The following is a 26,727-nucleotide window of genomic DNA, read 5'->3' as shown; positions in this document are numbered from 1 at the left end:
CACTTGCATGGGCGCGAATTACAACTGTAGCCCAAATTGGACCACATCTCCACAGTTGGACATGCGTAAAACTTGATTTGCCAACGTTTCCCTCTTGCACAGCGGTTCTTAACGAGGTACCGAACCCAACCAGTTAATATGCACATTCAACGAACCCTTCATTAGTGAAATAAATAAATTACATATTAGAAAGTCAAGACAAAAAAAACGCATTTATTAAAAACAGAAAAAAGTAAATAACATTTCAAGAGAAAAGTATCCTTTTTTTATTGTACGACGTACTATCACGACAGTCCCACGTTGACTACTAAGCGAACTAAAGGCAAGCGTTTTATTTCAAAACCACTAGTGTGGTGTGCATGGGGCGGGGGCGCAAATACTCTGGCACTGTCAAAGAAGGCAGACATCATTCTGGACAAGGGGTTAGGACGAGTGGAAAAGTTGCCTCAGGAGAACAAATGAATCAGACAATGCCATGCGCGACAACAACCTACGACCGGAGGCCACGATTCATGTCAATGGAAGAGTTGCCTTCCTCAAGGTCAAAAGTACCCCTGTAGATTGGCCCAACCGCTTTTTGTTGTGCAGAGATCATGGAATGTCAGGGTTTACTGGGAGGGCGAGAGGCCAACACTCCTGAGGCCTCCAACATGGTCTTTCTTCGCGCTGTCTCTTTGGCTACATTATGGTTCAGTCTTCTTAGACGCTCCTGAAGACAGAACAACACCATGCTTGTGTGTTTGTTTGTTTTTTAAACAACATCTTTTCTCGACCGCTGATCAGAAGTTAACACAGTTAGGTGGCGCTTCATCCTGCATCTAATATATATATATTTTATATATATAATAAACTCTCTGCAGCTCCGCTTACATTTGGCACTGATGTAGTGATTCGGCTAGTGTCAGCTGCTTGAAAGTGATGAAATCTTGCCCAGCCTAACTGCCAAATCATAGTGGGGTACACTTGGTTTGAGGGCAATGACAACAGTGGAGCAGGAATTCAGAAGGAAGACCCATTTTCATAAATTGGCAGTTGGCCGAAGATTGACTTGACCTCACTTGGTGAACTATTTGCACACGAGCAATAAAGAGTAAATCTTGCCAAATATGTCTGCGTTAAGAGACACACAACACTAACCTGAGCATTCTGCAGGATGTTGTTTACGAGCACGACTCTTCGTCTAGCATTAAGAAGTTTCTTTACATATGGGTCCAGATCAAGAGCCACCTTTTGATGTTCGTTTATCCTGCATAATTCTGTACAGAAAGGAAAGACAACCAACAACCGTCCGAAGTCAAATATAGGGAATTACGCTCCTCGCAGACGTGCTGAGGTGTTGCTCGTGTGTCTGTGGGAATCGCGGGCGTGTCATTCAGCCTGCCCAAAAGAAATCAATTTACCTGAGGCAAGGTTGTCTATGTGCTCCCTAAGTTCGACTTGGCTCTCTCTGTAGATGACATACAAATGGAGAACAATTTCATAAGGTCAAACGTTGAACTTTCCCGGAGAGCCACCCGTGAGTGACGAGACCGAAGCTATCAGCGATGTGATGCTAGGTGACGATGAAAACAGTCGATTCCAAATGCTGATTATGATGCGCATGTATTACCTGACAGAGTGAACGTGCAGGTCCAATTGTTGGATGGCTGGTTTCAAAAGATCGAGCATGCCCTCCGCAATGACATCTTTAGCGGAGGAGTTGTCAACGACGAGCCCGGAAGCCATTTTCTTGGAGGACCGCACAGAGCGGCGCCGGAAACTGTGCGTTGTGACGTCAGAGAGCGAGCGTCTCCATTTTCTTCCAGCCATCTCGTCGGCTACATGGGCAGCACCATTTTAAGAAGTCGTTTCGTTAGAGTCGTTTCTTAACGTTTGTCTTGTCGTTCCAAAGTGGTTCGGGAGACCATTAGTAGTCGTCGTTCACTTTTTTTCCCGCGGAGCTTACTTTGGTGGTGAAGTGTCTTTCTTGAACCAAAAGGGACAATTAACAACACCCCTCGGCCTGGTGGTGTTGGAACAAGCTAGCTCTTGAAGCTAAGTTTAGCTAGCTGGCTCTTTTCGACCGATGCAACGTTCATTGTGAGTCAAGGTTTAAATCATTTTACATCGTTGTTTAAACGAGTTCGGTTTGAATGAAGTTAGGCGGCTTGCTTGCTACATAATAATGTCGTCGAAGATGACCTCATACTCTATTTTGCTCAGTGGAGAATGAGTGTTTCGCTTTCTAAAATCAAATCAATGACGGACGAGCAAGGCCTATGTGTTTTGGGGGCCGTGTAAGAAAGTGGGCAAACGATTGAGTGACCAAAACTGGTGGTGTTGATTCTTTCACGAGACTTTTGGGAGCACCACCATCGATCCACGCACATTTACCAGGTTTTCAGCTACGAGTGAATGATGTATTATTATTGTTTAGGGTTATCCGTGGGCCACCATTCAGTATCCAATTGGTCGCGTTCCCCACCAAGCGGCAGAGGTTACTCCTCACCAGTTGAAACCCATTTATTTCACCTTGGAACATTATATGGGATGCATCAAGTGCTTGATTGACTGCACACACACACACACACATACATATATATGTATATATATATATAAATATGTATATATATATGCATATATACACACAATCTCACACACACATACGGTTGGGTTCTCGGTTTTGTGCTCACAGTTTGCGGTACTCTGAGAAAAAGCTACTGTCTTGTCATTAACTGTGAAAGTATATATTGTCAGCATTGTTTGTAGTTACTATGTTTCTTATTTCCAGGAGCCTTCAACAGAAATCAATCAGAATGAGTGCCGCATCCTCTCAAAAAGTGGTCCTGAAGAGCACCACCAAAGTGTCCCTGAACGAGCGGTGAGACGTCATGCACCCTGTCGGCAGTTTAACACCAGAATCAAGGGCCATCCTTGAGGTTTGAAGGTCCTTGTGCTCTCTGAAGAAGGATACTGTCAGGGACCCGGCCTAAAATGGATACGGTTTTGAAGTATCCTTGCGTGTGCACTGCTCACTTGGCTTCGTTGGACTTGTGAATATTTTTGGGTGCATAAGCTGAATAAGAGCGCTGCGAGGCACTACAGGAGTTTGGTTGCCCAGCCCGAATGCTATGTGTGAGCAGTGCACAAAGGGAGATGAGGCAATAATACTTACTGGGCCCATGATGGACCAGACCGCTGTCCTGAAAATTCCATGGCACTCCCACTCCGTTATGTAACACACCACAGTATACATGAAGTATACACAATAGAGGGGAGTGGAGATATTGCAACCCCACCGAAAAAGAAAAAAAGGTTCTCTCGTTCTCTCTCAAACCAGCTGAAGTTCAGCACCTTTCGTCTTTCTTCTCTGTTACTCTTTCTCCATACAAGTTCAGGTACTCGGTCCTAGCCTGGACGTGACGCGGCGGCCTACTCTGCCGCGTGCCATCCTTGTCACGGTCCTTGCTGTAAGAGGCCGAGTTGCCAACATAGTCCGTGGCCTCTGCTCCTGCGGCGTGAGCCGGTAAGCTTGAGGCCAGTAAGTGGCAATTGTACTCACTTTTCTCTTGTCTTTTTTCTTTTCTTCCGATCTTAAAGTCAACGATTTCTCTCGCTCTCTCCATCTTGTTCTGCTGTGCTGCTTGTGCTCGGTTTGGAAAAGTAAAAAGTGTTGCTATTCCCGAGAGAGAGAGAGAAATGAGTGCCAGCAAGTGGAACGTAAATGACTAAAGAGCCACGCCAACAAGCGTGGCCGCATCCATGACTTGAAAAATGACTTGATGTGGAAACCTGCTTCCTCCTCCTCTGTGTCCCCTATCCTCGTCTTTTACTGCCTCTTCTCCCTCCCACCTCCTAAAGCTTCACTAACATGCTGAAGAACAAGCAGCCCACAGCGGTTAGCATTCGAGCCACCATGCAACAGCAGCATATGGCCAGTTCACGCAATCGCCGGCTGGCCCAGCAGATGGAGAATCGCCCCTCGGTGCAAGCTGCTCTGAGTCACAAACAGGTACGCCCCCCGCGCCTCGTTGGACTTTCTCATCGCATGGGCTGTTCATAAACAAACGGGGTTGTCATCAGGATCGTCTTTTAGCGAGTAGTCTACGTGCTATTGCCTAGCAAATGTCACGCGGAAGGTCTTCCTGGCCACACGGTGGTGAACAATTCTGAGCTACCGATGGAGCGGAAATGCTTGAAGTTGAGAAGTTCAAAGACCGTCCCGATTAAGGGCTGGGGAGTATGACCGTCTGATCTGAATTGAAGCTGACTTTTTCAAAGGTTGTCCTGAATCTCCTCTGTGCAATTGCATGCCAATCAGAGCAGAAATATCGCTGGGCCTTGATTCTTCCCAAAGGTGTTCCAACGTTTCATCCAAATCTGGCCACGCCCCTTTTTAAGCGGCTCACAAAGGCACGTGCGCGCAAGCGCAGGCCGAAATGTTGGCTTTTCCTCAGCGGTCAGAACCCAACATTTCCTCATTCAACTCGGGTCTGGGAATGGAAAACGTATGGTGGGTTTTGGGCCAAACGACGAGCCCCAACTTACTGTTTTCATTACCCGACAAGGTCTGTCTGTCTGTCCGACCGTCCGTCCGTCTGTCTTAAAAAGCCAGTTGTTTCTGCCAGCTCCAGGTGTGCCGCACAAAAGTCTGGGAAAGAAGGACAAGAGTGAGAGAGGCGAATGCGGTTACTGCCGATAGCGACCACTGACCTAAGTCGTGAGTCTGTTGGCGAACAAACACGAGTGTTCCAGCTACAGCCTGCTGTCATTGGTCACGCGCGATGTGCCAAGACCACAAATGCGGGGTTTGGGCCAGTCCTACGGAAGAGTCCCTCCCGTTTGAAAGTGTTGAAACTCCGTTTGGAATCATTTGTCAGAGCCTGAAGCAACGACTGGGGAAGAGCAACATCCAAGCCAGGTTGGGTCGCCCGGTTGGCATGGGGATGCGCGGCGGTGCCATCGGCGGCAGAGGAGGATTGCGCGGGATGACCAGAGGACTTCGCGGAAGGGGCAGAGGAGGAATGATGAGAGGTGCTCTTTCGCTGAGAGGTGCCTAACCACTTTGTCACGTACATTCAAATCTTGTCTCCCCCACCAAACCACCGCTGAATGCAAGTGCCGTTTTTTGTTTTTTTTAACAACGTAGGAAAACGAATGGCTCCTGGGTTCCCCGTGCGAGGCCGCGGCTCCGCTGGCCGTATGGCATTTCGTAGAGGTGGGCGCCAGCGGGCGGGAATTCCTGGCCGCGGCGGGCCTATGGGTAGAGGAGCCCCCCGTGGAGGAGTGTCCAGAGGTGCGCTTGCCGCACGCGCCGAGTGAATTCTCTGAAATGTTGTCTGTCCGCTCAACCGTTGCTTTGTGCGCATTGGTGGACAGGGCGCGGCGGGCTCCGCGGGCGCGGCGGTTTTGCCGGCAGACGTGGCCGTGGCAGAGGTGTTGGCCGACCGTCAGTGACCCGCGAGCAACTGGACAACCAGCTGGACGCTTACATGTCAAAGACCAAAGGTCACCTCGATGCGGAACTGGATGCCTACATGGCCCAGGCAAACCCGGAGAGCATGGAGTGACACTTGGGACTCGAGGGACTGCGAGAACTGCACAGCGCCTTTCGCACGTGCTGCATAGCGTCTACTCGTTCTCAGAAAATGGGGTGAATCGTTTTGATGAGAGAAACGACAGTCCAGAGCAGGGCGCTTTGGACAAGCAGAAAATTCATCACACTGAATGTGCTTTCATCCACAAGTCATTTCTATAATTGTTGCTGATGAAGCCCTTTTGAATTCTCCACCACAGTATGAAATGACTTTTCGAAATCTGCAAGAGCTCGGTTGTTTTATTTTTACTGTACCATGTCCTTTCATACCCTATTCAGATTCTCTTGTCACCCACTTTGTTATGATGTTTGAGTCGCCTTCTGACTTTGTTTCTGCCAATTGCAAATGTTATGTTTCTGTGCAGCCAGAATTTGGTCTTCTCAAGCATTTCGGCACTGGTTCATAATGTCAAAAGAATGTGTAAACAAAGCCTCCCCTCCTTCCCAGCCAACGCCGTGTGTGTTTTCTGTGTTTGAGACCTTTTTGCCTTTAAGCATCCCGACCCGACAGCCATCATCTATGATTTCCAGCTTAATTGCAAGAGACTGCAAACTTAACAGTTGGTCAATCTAAGTAGCGAAAACAAGGCAAGACTTTGAATTATTTTGCAAGTGTCTCGACGCTCTGGTGTACTCACGATACGCTCTAAAATCGGTTGCTTGGTGCGAAAAGGCGCTCTCTGAATTGAACATATTTGTGAAAGGTTTGGTGGCTGTTCAATAATGCACCGGGTGCTGCAAAATTAACCAAGTTTTTAAACTTGAGAGGAACATCAACGCACAATATGCACTTGAATGCTCGTCTACGGTGCGTTGGAGCAATAGAAACAACTGCGATGACAATATAATTTTAGGCTCTTGCACTTGGTTTGGCAAAGAGAATTTTGAGCAGCTGAGTTTGAGACACCGATTGTGCCAACTGAAAGGTTCGAGTGAATACGGTACTAAATACTGATGTTTAGTGGCACGCACTCAAATGGGAATCTTCCGCGTCAATTTCGCACGACCTTCTGTGCAGTTCCACACCAACTGGAAAAGGCTCGTGACCGTTTTCTGCCATAGCAGCGTCCTAAGAAAGGTTGCTCGGGCGTGTTTGCGTTAAGGAAGTGACTGATTACGTCCAAGCATCTTTGGGATAACCCCTCCGTGGATGCGTGCGTGCACAGATAGGCGATTGGCAGCAAAGGGCTTGCCAGCCAATCGGGTATTTATCGTAAAGTGCTTGCAATTGTCGCAACGCACATATAAAGACTTTTGCAGCATCGTCGGTCGCTCCTTTCAACGCCCAGGTCGCGACCGAGCAAGTTCCTCAGAATGAGGTACTCTCGCATTCACTTGAGTCATTTGTTTTATCGCCGTCGTATGATGGCGATTTTCACACGTTGAATACTTGAGTACTGTATTTTTATCCGATGCGTACCTTTTCATTTGTTTCTTTTAATTACCGCGCGTTGTACGACAACGATGTTCGATTCCAGGCTGGTAGACTTGAGGGGTTTCTCGAATGCTGTTGATCTTGAGTAGATGTATTTTGAAACAAACATCTGACGTCCGTCACCTTAAAGCAATTTGGGGGTGTGTGTCTGGGGAAATAGCAGAGCGAAACGGCCTCTTTGTCCACGTGATTCTTTGCATGCTAGCTAACCGAGTGACCGAGACGATGGATGTTGGAATACTGTAATGAACATGACCGTATTGAATGGTTTAAGTAGACTCGCGTTGCTTTCCCAACGCAACGGCTGTTACGGCTCAAATAGTTACTACAGATGTTTAAAGCGAGCACCTTTTAAAATGTATAAGTAGCGTTAGTCTCGGGCCAGCTCCGCTGCCGCGCGCTGTTCAAAGTTTGGGGGGTGGCCTTCTTGAGCGGCCTCTTCCCGTGACAGCCGTGGCCACAGGACTTCAGGTTTTGCTTTCACCGCCGCACTATTGGTTGCTGCACGGTGTCAATGAGGCTTGATACATGACTCGTCTATGTCATTTGGCTGCCGATTTGTCACCTGATGCTGAAGTTATTCCTCGACGTTTTGTGTGAAAACTCTTTCCTGAAAGGGCTCTCACTGTGAATCCCAACCTGAATGTGACATTTCCTTGCAGGGTGGGGTGACATCGCTTTCGCGGCTGGCTCGAGAGTCGAGAGACTGAAATGCGAGGTTAGTACTGCTCAATGTCTTCTCTCTAGTGTACCCCGTTAGTTGACTGTATACATTAAAGCGAATGAGCTTTTTGGCACAGCAAGCGCTTTGGTCCTGTGCGGTGGGCCATGGAGCTGTTGCGGTGCAAAGACCAACTAATTCTCTTGCAACCCACTGCGGTCAACCCTTTGCTGTAGTGTAACTAATGAGAAAGACATTCCGTCATTGACAGTTCTCCTGGTGTCTTTGCATCTAAATGTACTTTTTTGTTTCCCCCTCATGCTTTTCTTTTGATAGCGGCGCGGACACCCGCGGCGGCTCCTCTTGTTTTATGTTGAGAGGGAAGAAATTTCATCTGTGCTGTATGGTACACATTCAGTACATTTGACAATAAAGTTTATCCAATCCGCCACCCCCGCCGTGGTTCCAGCTAGGTGAGTTGTCCGCTTGTATTTTGTCCACTAGTGACGGTTTACGTGATGATTGGCTAAATATGTTCAACTGCTCTGAATTGTGAGTGACGATTGCCTTTCTGATTGACACGGCGTGACTTTTTGACTGCGGAAAAAGGTTTGCGGTGAAAGTTGACGATAGTCCGCTGCCTCTTACAGGAGTAGTCTACTCTGAAGCTCGGCCTCGCTGACTTTCACCTGGGACGCAACGCACGACTTGATGTAAATATAGAAAGCACAACTCATTTCAACCCGATGAAGATGGGTGACCGCAGTACTTGCAATAGCAGTGAGATCCAGTCCCATCTCATCCGTAGCCATCGTGTTCACGCTTGTTGAAGGCCACCGAGAATGTGTGTAGACGAACAGCACCGTTGGGTATCTGCGGCCTGCTGCTCCATCAGCATGCTTGTTCAAAACTCGGTGCGAGAACAAAGTCAGCTCGTGGCATCGTTGGTCTCTTCGCTGCTTGTGGGTGGAGTCCTGGTATAAGGGTTGACACAACCTTTTGTCATGGAATAGTTTTTTTTTTAAAGACACTGTGATTGACGTGTTATTTAAAAAAAAAAAAGTGCAGTGTCGTGTTCAAATGGTCTCAATGGATTTTTGACATTCTTCCTTCAGGTAGCGCCGAGGCCAAGCTGAGCCCACCCGTAACCTTCCAGCAGATGATTGCCAGCCAAGGTGTTTTTCTCCTTCTCCAGCTCTTAAGGTTTTCTGAAATGTTTTAAAAAGCATACAATTAATCTTTCTTACAATATCAGAGCTAGGGTAAGATACTAAGATAAATGAAGCATGAGTATGAGAGCGTTATTCTCCATGACAATTAAAGGCTCATGCTTCGACGTCATGACTCGCAATGATGGTTTTGTCCAACTTTGTCGGGCCTGAAATTGGACGACGCCACAAATGGCCACATCCAGATTTATCCCCCAAATGCATGTCAGCGGAGCTCCCATGCGACAGGCGGTCTCTTAGCGCAGACATTGACATTTATCAGCCACGCGCGTGTATGATGGCAGCCGCACATACACGGCAAAGTTAACTTTGATGTGAAAAAGATCAAGCGTGTTGCATGCTTGCCTACTCAAGGTCTCTGAAAAAACAACTCCTGAACTTGTACCACCGTTGGTTTGTCCTATGTACTGTTCCAACTGGGGCTTGGCATCTCTTACTATATTGGAGCCCCCCCATGTATTTTTGTTTTCAAAGAAACGGCCCTCAAGATGACACATTTTAACTGCTTGCGATTCCTCAAGTGATAAACGCTTGAACGGTCTCTTTTTAACCGCACAGCTCGACTTCTTTTGGGTCTGCACTGTTTGGTGTCTGCATCCTGCTGCTGCTTCATCGGCAGGCATGTTAAAAAGTACGTGCAAGAGCAAGTCATCTGTCATCGTTGGGCTCCTCGCTTGCCTGTGTTTGGAGTCCTGGAATGAATGAAACAAGCCATCCGCAATCTTTTCAATTGAATGCGCTTGACATTTTGCCTTGATACAAACCTGTTTTTTATCTCACAGATGACAGAGTTCCATCTTCCGCAAGCATATTGAACATTCAAAAAACATATGTAAGTTATAACCCGTGACCACTTTTTGATTTAGTGTATTGGTCACATACCAAGGCTTTCAGGTAATTTCGTTCCTGACTTGCTGTGGACCTGACCAGAAATAAAAACCATCCCAGTGAACTTCTGCGGCAGTCTGCTCAGAAGACTCGTTGGGAACACTTCTGCCGCTCTGTCTCTTGATGCATTGTTCTGATTCCTCCATGCCCTCTTTTTATTATTATTTTTTTCCCCCTACAGCAAACCATGATGAAAGGGAAGAGCGAGCTGGTGAACATTTTTTGTAGTCATCTCTTGCCTTGTCAATAAAGCACTTTGAAAAATTTCCGAGGCTGTGAAGTGGCCTTCTTGTTCGGAAGAAAAAAAGTGTTTGAAAAGTTGGTAGTTTTTTTGACTCTATACATCTCGTAGTACAGTTGTATGTCCAGCAAGTGGCAGTGCACATCCACAGTGACTTAATAGAGCAACGTTTCAAAGCTCTGGGTGCTTATTTTTCTCATGGACTTTTGTTCTAGGTCAAGGGTGGAAAAAAAACTTGGCCAACCGTCTTTGGAGTCGAACTGAGAGCTCAAACTATTTCAACAGGGTGGTTCATCGTTCGAGCGCCGCGCCCAACGACGAAAACGCTTTTGTTCGTCCATCTGCAGCGACGAGTGATGTCGCTGACAGAATCCCGTAATTGCTCTACATCATAGATTTCAAACTCAGGTCCCGGAGGGCCACTGTCTTGCATGTTTTCCAAGTCTCCCTTTTGCAACACACCTGATTCAGATCATCGACAAGCTCTGCGGAAGCCTGACATTGAACCTGTTCATTTGAATCAGGTGTGTTGCAACAGGGAGACTTGGAAAACATGCAGGACAGCGGCCCTCGAGGACCTGAGTATGACGCCTATGATGGAAAGTAAGGCATTTTTAGCCGGAAAAAAAAACGACCATGTATAGGAAGCCGTTTTTAGCCGAAAAAACGACCCTGTATAGTAAGGTGTTTTTAGCTGAAAAAAACGACCACGTATATAGTAAGGCGTTTTTAGCCGGAAAAAAACCGACCATGTATAGTAAAGCATTTTTAGCCGGAAAAAAAAACGACCATGTATAGTAAGGCGTTTTTAGCCGAAAAAAACGACCATGTATAGTAAGGCGTTTTTAAAACTGACATCTGTTTTAATCCATTGATTTCATATTGAGTGACTGACAAAGTAAAAAGTCGCCAAGTCAAAACACCCCCCCCCCCCCCAAATCTGCGCAAGTACAATAACAAAGTATTTGGACTTCGTTACTTGCCACCTCGCGCAAACTGCGTCTTTAGCCAACCGACGCAGGTTGGCTGCCTCGTGACGGTCGCTTCGTAACAAGGCCACACTCGTGACACGTGCAGCGGCGTGAGCTGCAGCCAATCCGCTCGACGAAGCCTGCCGATTGGTCACGCCTTCCAACCAATGAGCTCGTAGCCAGGAATTTGTCAACCAACCAGAGTTGTGTACCCACGTTGCACGTGTATTACCAGTTGCTCGAGTTGTACTTGAGCATGTTGGCTTGACGGTACAGTCGCTGCAAACAACGATTAACAAGACAAGACGGGACTGCTATTCTTCGGCGACAGTTTCAATTCGCGTAGTTTGCTTTAGAAGCTGTTTGTTTGTATTTCGCAAGCTTTGCCTTGATTTATTTATTTTTTTGTAATCCGCTATCCACATTTCCAGAAACCCAATTGTGCAGTTGCAAGGTAAGCCTCTCAAATGATACGATGCGAAGTTAAAGTTGATTGACGCATGCAAACGCAGCGTCCTTCTTCCATGCAAAGTCTCTGTGAAATAATTACGTGACGGTGTCATTTATATCAGTCACGCCTTTCGAACCGAAGCTGTATGTCGGTTTGCCTTTAGTACATTTTGGGAAGCAACGATTTCAGCATAGCGTTGTTGATAAGCTTGCCTGACCTTCGCTTTTCATTAAACACACACACACAATATGTATATAAGTTTACTACTAAAATAGGTTTTAAAAATCTGTTACGTACCCACTTGAGCGTGACTCATGGAACGTGACGCCGAAAGTTTGCGGCACGTGGATAGAAGCATCTTGAAATTTAGTCCACGAATGATCGACATTCATCGTAAACAGACACGTTCCGTATATTGTACTGTGGGACTGTTTTTTTCTTGTGCGCATACCCAGTAGTGACTCTTTTCTTGCCAATAAGTGTTGTCATAACGTTTTGTAATCCTTCCTCACTCTGCCACCTACTCGCTGTAAGTTGTTTTGAATTACATAAGGGGAAAAAAAAGTCCCATTTTGATCCAAATAGAGAATTATCTTATTGTTCCACGGTGAGCGCCGATTGGTTGTGATTCCACTGAAGCTCTGACCTGTGTTGCGATTGGGACATAGTCCGTCGACTCTCGAATTAAAGTGAACTCGTCAGCGATGCTCAATCTAAAAACAAAACAGTTGGAGTCAACACTGTGTCTGATGCCCTTGAAAAATGATCTATTACAGTGAGTGCGGTGACGAAATAACTTAAAGGTTCCTGTTGTGGCGCGACAAAGGAAAATATACACATTTCATTCCGGCAAATGCTGAAATGAAAAAAAAAAAAAAATCCACCTGGGCCGTGGCGTCGTTTTCTTCCTGACCTTTCTTTACTTTTTTACGTCCAGATATGAATCCGTTGGGCGCGTCTTCTCAGTGGCCACCTTACAACCTGCATCCGTCCACCCTCAACTACATCCATAGTGAGAGCGAGTTGACTGAAGATGAAGGCGACATTTTGTCGGAAGGAGAGGAGGACTTGGGGCCCGGTAAGGTCTTCTCGGGCTACGAGGGATGCTTCCGAGGTCGCTTGGATAAGATGTACTCAAGGTCCAAGCGAGCCCACCACAAGGTCCATGTTGGCGGGAGAGCCAAGTATCACCTTTCTCCCGGTGCTCCCGCTGGTGCTTCATCATCACCTTCAGCAGGAGACCTCGCATTCACTCAGAAAGTTAGTCCTCGGGGAAATTCGCCCCTTTTTAAAAATGTATTATTCTTTTTTAAAAATCTGATGGCTGTTTTCCACTGAGTGGATGGTCACAAGTATTTCTCTTTTTTTTTTTTTTAGTGCACGGATTTGCACAGCTTCATCTGTCCTCTGATGGAGCTTCTTCACGGCCTTAAAATTGGCAGGTTCAACAAAGGTATGCGCTTGCACCGGCAGACAAATAACGACTTGTTAGAAGGCAGGTTGACTTGATGCATCAGATTTACTTGTAGAACGTCATTCAAGTGCAAGTGCAGTGGTTGCTCACCTTCCCAGAGACCCAGCTTTGACTTTTTCAAAATACACCCCCCCCCTTTTTTTTTGTTGCTTGATGTGAACGAGAAATGTACAGTATGACGACGGTTCTATTGAAATTTCGTTCTCCTCACTGATTTCAGTCAATTGCAAAAGCAGTGACTGAGTCTTGACGTGCATTTCCCCGTGGCAGGTTTAACCAGTTTCCAGCAGAGTGTCGCCATGGACAGACTGCAGAGGATTCTGGGAATTCTGCAGAGGCCTGAAATGGGGTAAGGAAGCCCAATAAGACATTTGATGATGTCGTCAGCCCCAGCGCTGCCATTCATGCGTTTTCCTTCTTGCCCGTTTTTTTTGCTTGCAGGGAGCGTTATCTGCGCAACTTGTTGCAAATTGAGGGGATGCTGAAACTCTGGTTCCCTCAGGTGGCACCTCATCCCACGGTCACGTTAGCCCAAAGATTCACCCCCAAACTTATGACTCCCTGGTGCCAAAATCAGCTGAGCATGCCAGTCAAGGTGAGCACCATACTTGTTATTGTATGACCGACCATGTAGGGTTGGGCTGTTTTGGACAACAACAAAAAAAAAAGAAGCAGCAGCAGAAAATGATTTATTCAACTACCCAAATTCAACATAACTTAAAAGAACACCCAGAAAATAAATTGTAAAAAAGTAACATTTGAATGTATTAAAATTGCTACTGTGCGCACTTTAGCCTTTTATTGGTGTCATTCATTTTTAGAGCAGTTTTTTTTCCCCCAAACGTGTTTTGTTTTTATTCAATTTAGTATTAGATTCTCTCTCTCTCTCTCTAGATATATATGTATATGTGCATGTTATTTGTGGAGTGCAAAATAAAAACATTTAAAAAAAGGTGATCAAGTATCTTGTAACTAAGGTCAAACCACAATTCTCAAACGACTGTCTGACTTTCCTCCTTCTCTATATGGATGCACAGCAACACCGAAAGAAATACATATTAGATAAACCCTGAAAGTTTATGTATGATATTAATTGACAAAGATGAAAAGAAAGGACATTTTGGGCGTGGTTATATCGTTTTACATACGTAAGCTGTAGTTTCAGTTAGTTCTCTTTCTCTCTTTTTTTCAAGCAATCTCATATTTCTTTCATTTTTGTTCAGGAAAATGTTTTTTGAAATTTTAGATTGCTCTTTTGTTACTTTTACAATGTGACGTTACCTGTTGTCTGTCTTCATCTGTTATCCATCGCCATCTTTGTAAATTAGATCACCGACCCGTCGACATTTTACAGAGTAACCACTTTTTTTTCTTTCTTTTTTTTTGGAAATTGTAGAAGCGGAAGTTCACCTGGTCAGATTCGGACTACAGCGAAACGGAACCACCCAAGAAAAAGATTCCCCTAGCCGAAAGCTGCCCAAGCGTGACGCCATGCAGCCTTTCCTCAAGCGCAGCTAGAACAGCGGGGAAGCGGGAAGCTCCCGAGGACGCTGAAGGCAACTGGGGCCACGCATTTGAGCTGGCCAACCGCACATTCAGCAGGCTGCCACAAGAACATGAAATATCTTCCACCGCTTGCACAGTTGCACAGGACAAGTCAATATCCTCCAGTGATGACGTGAAGTCTGCTAAAGTGTGCAATGACACCACGATGTGCCAGTCGGAGTAAAAGTTCGAGGCCTTGAGTCCACGCACTCGAGGCGATCGCTCAGTCTTTTGAAAAAGCGTTAGGAGTCATTGTTTGCTCTCCAAAGTACAATCTACTCAAAAGCGGGCGTCTCCAACCTGTTTTTGTGTTACGGACCAGTTGAGACAAGTCCGTGACCTTCGCGGACCAGCAACGCTTTTTTTTTTCATTACTTTTAAATTGCCCGTTTCAAAACACTGCTACTGACAACAAAGATGATTCGAGAGTCATTCAACATTTTATGCGGGCGGGCTGTGCAAACTCTGCTCGCATTTTTTTTTTTCATGCTTTCCCCTCGATTGCTCGGGTGCTACTTGTTGAAATGCTTCAACGATGTTCTTGTATCGCCTCGTTTTGGATGACATACACTAGCACGCGCAACAGCTTCCTCATCCGGGAGGAACCTCTCTTGTCCAAATTGCTTCATCTTCGGAAGTCCATTTGGAACTTTTACTTTCTGTTGACTGCTTCTTCCTTCATATCTTGGCGGATTCTGTTGATTTCAACCTGCTAGCAGATGTTTGAAGGGGGATTCCGATGGGCTAGAGTGGTGCGCATTTCCCCCGTCACGTATGATGGCGTCAATGTGCTCACGGCTCGCAGGTCAGGTCTGTCTGGGCGGCCCAGTCCCGAGGGGGGCCGAGGCCCGATACCAGTCCGCGGACCACTGGTTGGGGACCTCTGCTGTCGAGTATGATTGCAGTCCGGGGTAACTGTTTGCACATTTCCCAACGTCCAATCATCAAGCCGTTTAGTTCCCCAAGCCTTTGCAATCAGCGCTTCGGATGCAAACGGGTGCATTTTTCGTGACGCTTGACTCAATGGTCGTATTTCCGTGTACTCCTGACAGTTGAGTCCTTCCAAAATCTGCCTACAATTACACACCGACGTCTCTTGCACTTATATTCGGCCATATAAATGTTATATTTTATGTGTTATTTATGTCCAGGAACGCAGCACAAAAGCACTTAATGTGAAGCCTAGAATTTATAAATTCTCTTAGTAAACTATAACTCCCCCGCTGCTGAAAAAGTACACCGTTAAATACAATTCTTTTTTATGCACTCCCTTAATAAATCAGAATGAGTGCATGAACGTGACGATGAAAAAAAACTTGAATGCCTTAGATAATGTTTTGAAAAATATGGAACTGTTGCACTAAATTTCCAAGTCATTGAGTGAAATACTACCGCACCTTAAGAGACGAATTTACGAGTACCATATTAAAAAAAAAAAAAAAGTCTAAGAGAATCAGCGCTTGCTGTATTAGCCGTTTTTGTGTCTTGGTGTTGTACGCTCACGCTACAAATTTGGTGTCATGGTTTGTTTGTTTTTTATTAATTTTTTTTTACAATTCATTATTGTTTTGATTGTAATATTTCAGATAGTAACGTGTCCTGAAGTTGTTTGAAACGAAGTCGCTTTGAACAATTTTGTATTGCCACGTTTTAAATACAAAAATTCAGTTCATGCTGAAGTGTCTGAACATATTGTCCGTCACCAGACAGCCTTTGGCTACTTTGTCGAGTGTTTCTCAACCTTTCTTGCGCCAAGGTGCTCATTTTACGACAAATCTCACCCCCCCCCCCCAAGAAAAAAAAGAAACTACATGATTATTCATCCACAAATTGAGAATCAGTTCAATTTCGATGGGATATGAAGGTTGGTGCTACTGTTTGTCTGGAAGCCAACTGAAACCCATGTCATATTTATAAAAGTAACTCAAATTCACTATAATTACACCGGAAATGTGCTTCTTTTTTTGTCAGTTAAATTTCATACATGAGGTTGTGGGTCTACGTCCAGCCTAAAATTCCATTTCCTGTTCAAGTCCAAAAACGGTGGACCTTTCAATTATGTGCGAAGGAGAAAGAGAAAATAACTATTCCACATCAGCAACAAAAATCACTTTAAGAAAAAGCTAAAAGGTCCATGATCATGATGTCATGAAAAACCTTCGTCGTCGGGTCCAAATAACGTCACAGACATAAAAGGTGAAGAGCAGGTCTTTGCGAAGCAGGGCGGACATGAATGCAAGAGGTTAGCCTTAGCTTGGCCAGCACTTGACGGCCCCCGCGAACAGCCGTTCAAAATAACCGGACGGTAACTTTGTCGGACCGTTCCCGGATTTGATTACGCGAGCACCGAAGGCGGATATCCGCCGACGGCGTCCCACTTGCTTTTTCCGGCCGGGAACGCGGAATTTCGGGCTCGACAGGACCGCAACGCAGGAAGTCTGGCGATTTATCCGATCACGCTGCATTTTGTTTTTAAATCGCACCGATCCCAGAGCTAGCGGCTTCTTCGCTTTCAATCGCGCGTCACTAATGCGTCATGACTCGACGCAGAAAGTGAAATCGGCAATATTTCGGAAAGTGGCAATGGCCGCCCACGACGTACGAGTCTGTGCGACGGTAAGCTAGCCGGCTAAGCTAGCCTTAGCTAGAGCTAACTTCGCTGCGTTTGAGCGAGGACGACGCGAAGCCAGGGACTCTCCACATGGAAGCAGGAAGAGGGCGCGATTCCGGTGCCTCTTTTGAGGCCGTGCTGGACAAAAAGTTACTCGGTGTGACCAACACAATGGATTCCATTCAAGGGCTGTCAGCGTGGTGCATCGAGTACAAGAAGTACCACGGCATGATCGTGCGACAGTGGATCAAGTGCTTAAAGAAATGTAAGTGGCAATATTTGTTTCGATCTCGCGACGTCGACGATCACTCCGTGGCTCCGGTTGCTTGCCAAAAACGATATTCGGACTACCTGGCCAACGAATGGCTAAAGGCGAGTTGACGTTGCTGTGAGCTCAGCCCTTTCCGAAGTAACGACCAAGTTGACAGTCAAGCACCGACTGACGCACTCGACTACTGCTTGCTACCTCGTCTGGAGCCCGAGAGTGAGGACATTTACTCCGTGTCTCCGTTGCAAACTGTTGCTCACACTCCGTGACACTTGCTCGATGGGTCGTGGCCTGATGTTTTAACGCGAAAAGAGCAAGCTGTGCTTCATTCCTGCTTCAAGCACCTGCCGCCGATAAGACCTTTGTTCGGAAAGATGCTTAGACCCGGACCTTGAAGCTTTGCTTTTCGTCTGAATATTCGGACTATACTGTGAGTTGAGCAATTTGAAAAATTGGCACGCCAATGAGCGCTTCTCAATCCTGTAGCTACTGCACTTGGTATTTCCTTCCACTGCCATGCAGACGACTATCGGAAATCGATGTCCCGCTGGACACCGATCCCAAATTGGAGCGGCCCATCTGTGCCGTTGTCCAATTCAGCTTAGGCGGCTGGCTCAAGTCAAGCCTCTCCTTTCTCTGGTGAGTGCCTGAAAACAGTCATTGATGCCTTGGTCGCATCTGGACTGGATGACTGTCATGCACTTTGCATGAAGCGTCTCAAGTCGATCCTGAATGCCGCCACTCGCCTCTCGACCGAGAGGGAGCGCGCCGCTCCAACTCGGCACCCCATTCATGGCGGTTCCTTTGAAGATGCTCTGATTTGTTTTCAAATCTTGGCATGGCCCGGCCCCACCTGACCTCTCGGAGCTCCTCCACACCTCCCCGAACCAATCGGAGGCTCCGAGGGGATGGAGCCTTTGCCGGTGCCGCTCCCTCCTCTTTGGAAGGAATGTTCGGCAAGCCCCCTCACTCGCTGCTCATCTCTTCAAAACAAAAAACAAACAAAAAAATCATCTTCCAAAGGCTCTTTTTCATTCTCAGCATGAGACGTGAATGTTAGTTGGACGGTTTTGGTGCTTTCTAGTGTCTTATTAGTTTGTTGCTTGTTTGTTTGTTTGTTTTTGTATGAATTCATTTCGGCTCCGTGTACAACAGCACTTTATATCCGGCGCTGGTGCTTCAAAAGGGCTCTCGAAATACACCGGCGGGTTGAGTTCTTTCATAGATTGTCTTCATGTTGACAGTTATTCTGCTGTGGTCACCACTGAGGAGACACACTTTTTAGTCCAGTCTAAAGGACAAAGGAAAATCTTGACTGGCGTTGTCGATGCAGTTTTTGTGAACGTACCCATTCCATTTTGTGGTGGATCCACTGGCTGACTGCGGCGCGCCAAGAGTTGGTTGACGCTTGGTCGATTTTTCGTTGGCAGCCGACGCGTCCACGCCAAACTGCTCAAATAGCAGTGTCTTCTCTCCGTGTTTTGCTGGGGTCCGGCTTCTTTTTCTCATGTTTTTCCTCAATGTAATTGGGGGGGGGGACATCTTACTTGGGGGTTTTCCCGTCTCAAAGGTGGTCCCGTCCTGACTATCTTGGACTTCCTTTTACAGGAAACCTTGTTTACGTTGAGAGTTCCAATAAGAATATGACGATGATCTTGTTAAAGCATTCGTCGATTCAAACTTGATGGGCTCACAGCTCGTGCGGCGGGGCCACTGTTGTTTGAGATGATTTTGAAGCGGTCCGTGTCCACCTGCGCTGCAATGGCGCGCCGCCGTGTCCTCCAGGGAAACTATGGACGCCGACAGCACCGATGAGAGAGGGGGGGGCACGATTTGATCTGTTTCTTCTTCGGTACTTGCTTCAGGTCTTTCCTGTGCCCCGCTGTCACTATAGCGCCCCATAGTGGCGTAACGCAGCAGCGGCAGTCCAAAGACGAAGCTGCCGCAGAGGGACGTAAGTTGCTCAGTCAGCAACAGCTGCAGCTTTGCGCTTCTGGTGAGCTTGGCTGGGAGGGGGGCACAAAATTCGGCAAAGGCGCCCGCCATGCAGTTTTGAAGGCACATGACTTGAGGGCATAACTTTGTTTTATTTTCCTTTTTTTTTTTGGGGGGGTTAAATGGCATCAAGGGATTTTCTTGTATGTGTCCAAGGCAAGAGGATGGGGCCGGGGAGGCATTTGTTATTTTTACGGAGATACTCGGGATGCAAATTGTGTCTGTTACGTAGCATGTCCACTCCGATCCGGAACGTTGTTTTTTCATGTTTGTGACCTTGTGGCCTTTGATTGCCGTCGTCCGACGACCGTCATCACAATATTGATTGATTGGCTAACCGCTGAATGTTCCCTTGTCACGTGGGGGTGCGTCCACCGGCGCAACAATTTGCCAGGAAATCGGTTAGCATTGTCATCGTCTTGGTCTACTACAGCAAGTCCCGTTCCGTAGGCTCCCGAAATAACGAACGGGCACGAGTACGCGCGTCACCTGAAGTCCCTTTTTCCCGAGCGTCTCGTCTCTCCTCCGACAGCTGCCACCGCCCACCAGCTCAACCTGTTTTACCTCGCCAACGATGTCATTCAGAACTGCAAAAGGAAAAACGCTTTGGTTTACCGCAGCGCATTTGCTGACGTGCTCCCCGAGGCTTTTGTGCTGATCAAGTAAGTATGCCGTTGTGTGTCATCGGGGCCAATTCCGAAACTGGTCAATGCGCCTTAAAAACCGCCAATTATTATTATTATTTTTTTCTTCCTGGTCCCGTCGTACGAATGTCAGAAATATTTGACCTTGCTGGTTTTGCGGTGACGCAGGCAAGAAGGTGATGCAAAGGTGGTGAAATCGGCGCAGAGGATACTGACCATCTGGCAGGAGAGAAGCGTGTATTCCGACGCTCTGATTGCCGAGCTCAGGGCCGGCTTGGTCAAGGAGGAGTCTCCGCCGGCGACGCCCGCCGAGCAAAAAAGTGAGCGCGTCGATATCCGAGACTTCGCAGCTCCTCAACGTGCACGCCCGCCTTCGATCTGACCCGCTAATTGTGACTTGAATTCATCTCCAGCTCCGGTTGAGTCCAAGGCAGATCTGCGCTCCAAGATTGTCGCAGAATTTGTGGTAAGGAAGTTTGAGGGATCTCGCCGTCTCGCGCGGACAAACTCGGCCGGCGGCAAAGGAGCCTTCGTTTGAAAGTGGCGTTTTGTTGAAAGCGTCATTTCCTCTGATTCCCCAAGCCCCAGTCCTTGATCGAGCACCTGTCCAAGTACAAGAGGTCGTCGGAGGATGTGGACCTCCGAGAAAAGCAATTGGCAGCGATGAGGGTCGACATCTGCAGTTCCGAAGCCCTCAAGAAGCTCAAAGGTGCCAAAACGGTCCCGCTGTCATTCACCGGCCGCCGCCGCCCGATGCTTTTGGTGTCCAACTTCCAAGCCCGTGTGTCCCCGTTGACTTTCAGATAAGGCGGGAGGAAAGAAGTTCTCCCGGGACTTTGAAGAAGGCAATACGCAGCTGCAAGAGTTTGTCAAGTTCTTCGACAGAGAAAACAAAACGGGGCCGCTTCTCCTGGAAGCCCTGAGCAACGCCGATATCTTCTACGAGATGCAGTACAAAGAGGTCAAGATCGTTGCCAACGTAAGCGCAGTCGCGGAAAAGGCCACGCCTTGGCGCGGCGGTGCCCAAACCGCGGCCCGGGGGCCATTTTTCGGCATTTTGTTTTTGCTCACAACATACGCGCGTCGATACGAAGAATGCCATTTGACCTGGGCCGCAAGGAACAGGTGAGCGCGGGCAGCACGACGACCGCCGCGTGTCCTCTTAAGTCCGTACCTGACCGAATCCAGAAAACCGCCGATCGAGTCTCGCCTGAGCCCCGAGGCCGCCGTGTCCTTTTGAGTCGACGGCGAGGGCCAAAATGACAGGCGGCGGCGCCCCTTTGGAAAACGCCGAGACGCGCTCTTCATTCTTCTTCCCCTTCCCCTTCAAGGCCTACCAGACGTTCGCGAACCGAGTGTCCCACCTGAAACGCAAGCTGGACAACCTCAAGGCCACCTTGCCGGACCTGGACGACTCGCCGATCCCTTCGCCCTCCGCCGACGCGCCATCGCCGACGGGGTCCGAATCGCCTTTCCGCGACCTCGACCCGGCCGGGCGTCTCCCGGAGCCGGACGCCGCGGCTACGGAGAATGAAACGGAACCTCCGGCCCCGAGCCCTCTGTCTTCCATCGGAGATTCACCCAAGCGCGTGTCCAATCTCGTCGAGGATAACGTGAACCGGGAAGTGGAAGATATGGAGCTCTCTGACGACGAAATCGTCAGCGGTGGCATCATAGGTGAGCGGTCCGACGGGGGTGACCTTTTGATTCGTTGACTTTTTGAACCGTCATTCCTAGCCAATGGCGAGAACCCAAATCTTCCATCTTTTGACAGTTCGCTTCGCGTTTGCTGTTCTTTTGTTGGTTTTTCCTTTCTGAACAGTCTTTGACCCTCTCGTAAATGGACACTTTGGGTACCCTGTCGAGAAATACCATGAAAATCTCTTCTTTCACCGGATTCGATTGAACTCGGTGCACAGCGCTCAATCCGCAACTCAGGGCTGTGAAATGTCCGCAGATTCCGTTGTGAAAAATACGATTTTCACAAAACCTCCAATTTTACGCCAACCGCGTCGTACCCAGCAAAAAACGCTCGCCATCGTCTTTCGCTGACATCGGTTCAGGTTCACGTTGACGTTTTTATTGATTTATTTCTTTTTTCCCTTTCCACAGTTGAGCAGCAAATGAAGAGCCCCGGCCCAAAAGTTGAGACGTCCCATCCCGCGACCCAAAACGCCGAGCCATCGGTACCAACGGCGCAGCGGGCCTCATCTGATGCGGCAGCAAGTTTGGATACTGTTGACCTGGGGAAAATAGGCTCCATCCTCAGCAGTTTGAACGCGGCCATGAAAAGCACAGGTGAGAAGTGCAGTTCCGAATACGGACGGCTACAAATCTGGATTTGCTGCCGTTACCCGTAGCCATTCGTGATGCGGTCACTTGTTATTTTGAATGGGGCGGGAGTCTTAATGAACGGGGGGGGGGGGGGGGGGTCCCTTGGAGTCCTTCGCCAAGGCCGACTATTAGTACCGTACCGAGAAGCCAAGAGAGGAGCTAACTCTCACGTGCCGTAACCGTCGAGCCTGTCGCGTACTGGTGACCGAGGGGCAAGCTAACGGGTGACCTCCCGTTTACCGGGTTTGGTCGAGTCGTCGGTGAGCCGACCGCTTTGCCGCTGCGGTGAGATTTTCAGTCGACGGCGAGCGGCAGCGCCGGGCAAAAATGTCCGCACGGTGAGGCGGATCAAAACAGATGGGCTTTTCCGCTTCGTCGGTATTCCGCAAACTTGGTATTAACAGGCCTGAGGATTTCACGGTAACGATCGTTTGGCGATTCCACTCCAACCGTGTGGCGTGCACGCATTGACGTTGGACGTTGCTTAGGATGGCTGCCTTGTTGCCGAACGGCGGAGAACAGTCCTCCTTCATGTTTTTCAACAGCGCGTGTGCCCTTCGTTGCAATGCAGGACCACCGGCGGAGAGTCCGTCCGCGACCAAGCCCTTCTCGTCAGTGGAGACGTTACGTCCTGCCTCTGAGGAGGCCACTTCGTTGGTTGACATCCTGGCAAAGGTGGACATGAGTCCTGCCGATCTCCTGAGTGCTCTGTCTAAAGTCCAAGGCCAAGGTGGCCTTGAAGGTGAGGTGATTTTTTTCCACTCCGGCGACAGCAGCCTGGTTTTCGTCATCGCTACGCTGATTGTGTGCCCTTGACTTTGCTACAATCAGGCATCGCTTCTTTGCTGAGCAGCCCCACCGCAAATGTCCCAGCAGAGTTTTCCAATGCGGACGAGGCATCGGCAGCTCCCGATCGGAGCGCCGCGGCCTCCCCCGCCGCTCCGGCGCCCTCTTTGCCGTCGGACGCCACCGCGCAGCGGAGCGCTGCTGCGCAAACGCTCCCCGAGAGCGGGCCGACCGCTGCCCCGGCGCAGGACGGACCCGGCGAAGCGGCTTGGACGGCGGACGTGGCGAAACCAGACAGCTTGGAATCCAAAATTCACAATTTCCTGCACGGCAATCCCGCTTTCAGCCACTTTGACCTGAGTTTCGCCCTGAACCTGCCCAATCGGGCCGACAACTCCAGCCCGGTCGCGGGAGCCGACACGCGGGATGGGACACCGGTGCGCGACGAAGGCGGAGGCACCCCCACCCAAGACGAGTTTATGGACGTGACGATGGGTCTGCCCGAATCCCTGAGCGCAAAGCCTGAAAGTGGGATGCCAGCTCCCTTTGCCTTCCAGGAAATTCCCCCCCGCAACCCGGGGCCCGGCGCCTCGCAAGGCTCCTTGCGGCCAGCTCAGAACGGGCAGTTGTACCAAGCGTACCCGTACGGCGAGGACAAGGTGTCGGATCCTGCCGCGCCGTATCCGTCCGTTTCTACTCCGGGCGGAGACGCCGGGGCCGGCACGCAAACCGCGGAGGGCTTCCGGGGGCCGGGCGACCCGGCTTGGTATGGCGAGACGTACCCAGAGGGGGGCTTCCAGCAACCCACGGGCTACAATGCGCAGATGCCCGCCGCCAACCAGGCAAGCGGGCCCTTTGAGTACCCGGTACAAGAAACTGAGGAACCTGCGAGCTTTCAGCAACCTTCAGACTTCTTCCGCAATCTCCTTCCGCCTGTCCCCAAGTTACCACCCCCGCCGAACACCCTCGCGGCGGGTTCGGGAACCGGCCGCGCCCCCGACCAGCAGCAGGCGCCCCGCCCGGACGTTGGCCAAGCCGGTCAGAGCGGCGGTTTGCCCAGGATGGTGGTCCACGACCACGGACACAAGTCGGTTTTCCGTCCGCAGGAGTCCTTGTACGACGGCGGCGACGAGCCGCGCTCGGCCCCAGACGACCTGCGTTACCCAGAAGACCGAGAGCATTACCACGACGATGCGCACCCCCAGCCCGGCCCTCGCTTTTACGCCAGCCCTTACAACCGCCTTCAGGCCCCTTTCTACCAACGGGGCGGCCCTCGACATAACCTCCCCCGAGGCAGGGCCCGCTTTGCTTCCCCGCCCTCGCCCGCACCGGATGCTTTCGGCAATCCGGATTACCAAAGCCCACCCCGCCCCCGCTATGCGCTCAGGCATCCGCCGCCGCACCCCCATTTGCAGATGCGCCCCTCTGGCCCGCGACCTCTGCCTCGGCCCCCCCACCCTGGCCTTTCACACCCGTTTCCCAGGGGCCCCCCACGGGCACCGTTCCCTACTTTTCATGGGCCCGATCCAAGACTAAGGGGCAAACGTCCGGGTCCCAGGGGAGGTCTAAATCCCGGACCGGTGTTTGCTCCCAAAAGACCTTTCCCACCCCCGCACTACTGACTGTGCTCCTGCAAGTGAGCTCCGTTTCCTGCATTTGGAGAGCCAATATGAAATGGCTGAAGGGGGCAGTCACTCAGAGACTGACTAAGCGCCGGTGAAGCAACAATCGTGCCCAAATCCGAAGAAAAAAGACTGGCAACCAGAGCCACCGACTCCACCGGGGAAGAAAGCAGAAGCTCCCAGAAGAGTGCTGAAGACAGAAGAGTCAAGAAAATGAGAGGTGGATATATATATACATACATACACATATTTTCTCCACAATTTGGAGCTTTTCAGTAATCAAACGTCAGCGTTTGATCCGGTTCGGTGTGTGCATGTGTGTGCGCGTGCGCGGTATGCAAGCGTCATGCATACGAAGCCACAGAACGTTCCTCGTCTTGAGTCACTTGAGTCCGGGCAGTGTCAGAAGGATGCGCTTGACGCTTTAGTTCTGCTGCCATTTGGTTTCCGCCGAGCAGTTCTCACCGCTTCATTTCATAACCAGCACCCATTGAAGTGAAAACGATTTTGAGTTTGATTTTTTTTTTTTTGACAGGCCTCCCAATACACGATAGCTATTTGGCACTTGGAGCTAGCTAGCTTTGTTTCTACTTGTGAAGCCGCGGTCTTCCCCGTACTAGTTTGGCTGCGTCGAGAGCGGCCCCTTTCCACTTAACCGTAAAAGGATGCGAGGAGTGAGAGCCTTCTTTCGCCCTCCCGCCCTACGCAGAACCTTTTGGAGGTGGGGGAAGGGGGCGGCGAAGATGCTTCAGTTTCATTTCATTTGTACTGTGTAATAAAAGTTTGATTTGGAAACGGTGTTGTTTCTCTTTGACCGCCATTCCACCACTGAAGACCATCAGCTTTTCAGAATCCGCAAAAAACAACCAAAAATAGGAGCGGCCATTTTCTTCCGCATTTGACATAGCGTGCAATCAATACCTAAAGTTAGCGTGAATATTTTGTTTAAAAGGCCTACTGCCACTACTGACGGTCGTGCAAATAACATTTCAAACTTCGTTTGACGCTTTTCTGTTTCAAAAATAAAAAACGCCAGCTGAGATTGTATGCTTTTTCAAGATAACGGTATACCTTCTTCCCACCAGTGTTATTTAAACTAAACACTTTATTCAGGCCGGTATCTTAAAAAAACAATGACAACAATAATGTGCGTGGAGCCCACAAGTATTATCAGAGTAATATTTCACTTCAGCCAGTCTGTGATGACCACGGAACCAAAGGTGGGCCACTCTTTGAATGGCACTCTCCAATGTACATCTCCAATTTTGAAACGCGGAGACAAAACCCCCTTTTATTCAGATCAGGCGTTGCAGCTTATCAGGAGTCCTAATAGGTCGTCATGAAATGCAAAGGCCAGTTTCAATCCAAAGCGCCTTCAGCTCCGAGTTTCACAACATGGAATGCCTTTCCCTCTTCTCATCTGTAAATCGTAGACGGGCCAAACAAAGCCACCCAAATAGGATACAAATTGTTCTGGGTTTTTAAAAAAAAGATTTGGACAGTATACCTTTGTGAGGATGAGCGGATTAGAAAATGGATGGATTTAATATTTAGTGGCCTAACTTGGACTTGCGATAAATGCCCGTGGCCCACTGACTTCACCAGACTTGCATTGTTTCTTTGAAATGCTTTTCCAGGCCTTTACTGCGACCTCTTTCCATTCTTCGAAGTTCGGGGGAGGGGTGGTGGTGGTGGGGGTTCTCCCTTAAGTTTCCTCTTCAGGCAAAGGTGCTCTGTCTTAGGTTGCTTTCACACATCTCGATGGAATACCGCGAAATAAAAGATGCAGTTCAGAAGTTTCGTCTCATAATCACCTTTTGATCCGAAACCCAAATGTCTTCCAACAACGCAGCCGTCGCAGTCCTATTGCAACTGAAATCGAGCCCCGATAAGAAACTGCACCCCGCCGCTTGGAGTACGAGACGCGTCACAAAGCTTAGGAAACAAATATTTGGGAGGAGTGAAGTTAGTCCCAGGAGACGTTGCTGATGATGCCG

At 48.9% G+C, this 26,727-nt stretch overlaps 4 protein-coding genes and 1 long non-coding RNA gene across 6 annotated transcripts; 4 read left to right on the top strand and 1 right to left on the bottom strand.

Annotated features, from left to right (window-relative positions):
* Nucleotides 1-193: 193 nt before the first annotated feature.
* On the bottom strand, nucleotides 194-1,809 carry snapin (SNAP associated protein). Its single transcript, XM_086137222.1, has 4 exons — nucleotides 1,610-1,809; nucleotides 1,401-1,447; nucleotides 1,138-1,256; nucleotides 194-709 (listed from the first exon to the last, which is right to left on the bottom strand). The coding sequence occupies exons 1-4, from the start codon at nucleotides 1,807-1,809 to the stop codon at nucleotides 602-604; spliced, it is 474 nt and encodes a 157-aa protein (XP_085993348.1). The 3' UTR covers nucleotides 194-601.
* Nucleotides 1,810-1,930: 121 nt separating this feature from the next.
* On the top strand, nucleotides 1,931-6,027 carry chtopa (chromatin target of PRMT1a). The gene is made up of 6 exons (XM_086137213.1): nucleotides 1,931-2,079; nucleotides 2,771-2,860; nucleotides 3,841-3,991; nucleotides 4,860-5,031; nucleotides 5,129-5,275; nucleotides 5,359-6,027. The coding sequence occupies exons 1-6, from the start codon at nucleotides 2,066-2,068 to the stop codon at nucleotides 5,547-5,549; spliced, it is 765 nt and encodes a 254-aa protein (XP_085993339.1). The 5' UTR covers nucleotides 1,931-2,065; the 3' UTR covers nucleotides 5,550-6,027.
* A 786-nt stretch (nucleotides 6,028-6,813) lies between these two features.
* LOC147190601 (uncharacterized) lies at nucleotides 6,814-10,054 on the top strand. Of its 2 annotated transcripts, none has more exons than XR_015103779.1 (8): nucleotides 6,814-6,894; nucleotides 7,673-7,728; nucleotides 8,008-8,144; nucleotides 8,322-8,384; nucleotides 8,787-8,846; nucleotides 9,459-9,531; nucleotides 9,683-9,732; nucleotides 9,970-10,054. It is a non-coding gene; the product is annotated as an uncharacterized LOC147190601 (long non-coding RNA). The 2 variants fall into 2 exon arrangements; XR_015103780.1 differs by having other exon boundaries at nucleotides 8,787-8,874.
* Nucleotides 10,055-11,246: 1,192 nt separating this feature from the next.
* LOC147190600 (uncharacterized) lies at nucleotides 11,247-16,149 on the top strand. Its single transcript, XM_086137206.1, has 6 exons — nucleotides 11,247-11,454; nucleotides 12,389-12,711; nucleotides 12,829-12,904; nucleotides 13,196-13,274; nucleotides 13,367-13,520; nucleotides 14,322-16,149. The coding sequence occupies exons 2-6, from the start codon at nucleotides 12,391-12,393 to the stop codon at nucleotides 14,652-14,654; spliced, it is 963 nt and encodes a 320-aa protein (XP_085993332.1). The 5' UTR covers nucleotides 11,247-11,454; nucleotides 12,389-12,390; the 3' UTR covers nucleotides 14,655-16,149.
* Nucleotides 16,150-16,762: 613 nt separating this feature from the next.
* Nucleotides 16,763-25,525, top strand: rprd2a (regulation of nuclear pre-mRNA domain containing 2a). Its single transcript, XM_086137133.1, has 10 exons — nucleotides 16,763-17,346; nucleotides 19,877-20,006; nucleotides 20,157-20,308; nucleotides 20,402-20,454; nucleotides 20,571-20,697; nucleotides 20,792-20,967; nucleotides 21,320-21,665; nucleotides 22,101-22,286; nucleotides 22,894-23,064; nucleotides 23,154-25,525. The coding sequence occupies exons 1-10, from the start codon at nucleotides 17,172-17,174 to the stop codon at nucleotides 24,728-24,730; spliced, it is 3,093 nt and encodes a 1,030-aa protein (XP_085993259.1). The 5' UTR covers nucleotides 16,763-17,171; the 3' UTR covers nucleotides 24,731-25,525.
* Nucleotides 25,526-26,727: the final 1,202 nt, after the last annotated feature.

Source organism: Hippocampus guttulatus, chromosome 18, assembly GCF_054856545.1.
Source record: "Hippocampus guttulatus isolate MCC_2025c chromosome 18, RoL_Hgut_1.0, whole genome shotgun sequence".
Lineage (NCBI taxonomy): Eukaryota > Metazoa > Chordata > Actinopteri > Syngnathiformes > Syngnathidae > Hippocampus > Hippocampus guttulatus.
The sequence above is the reverse complement of the archived record's forward strand: the minus strand, read 5'-3'. Positions and strand labels throughout refer to the sequence as shown.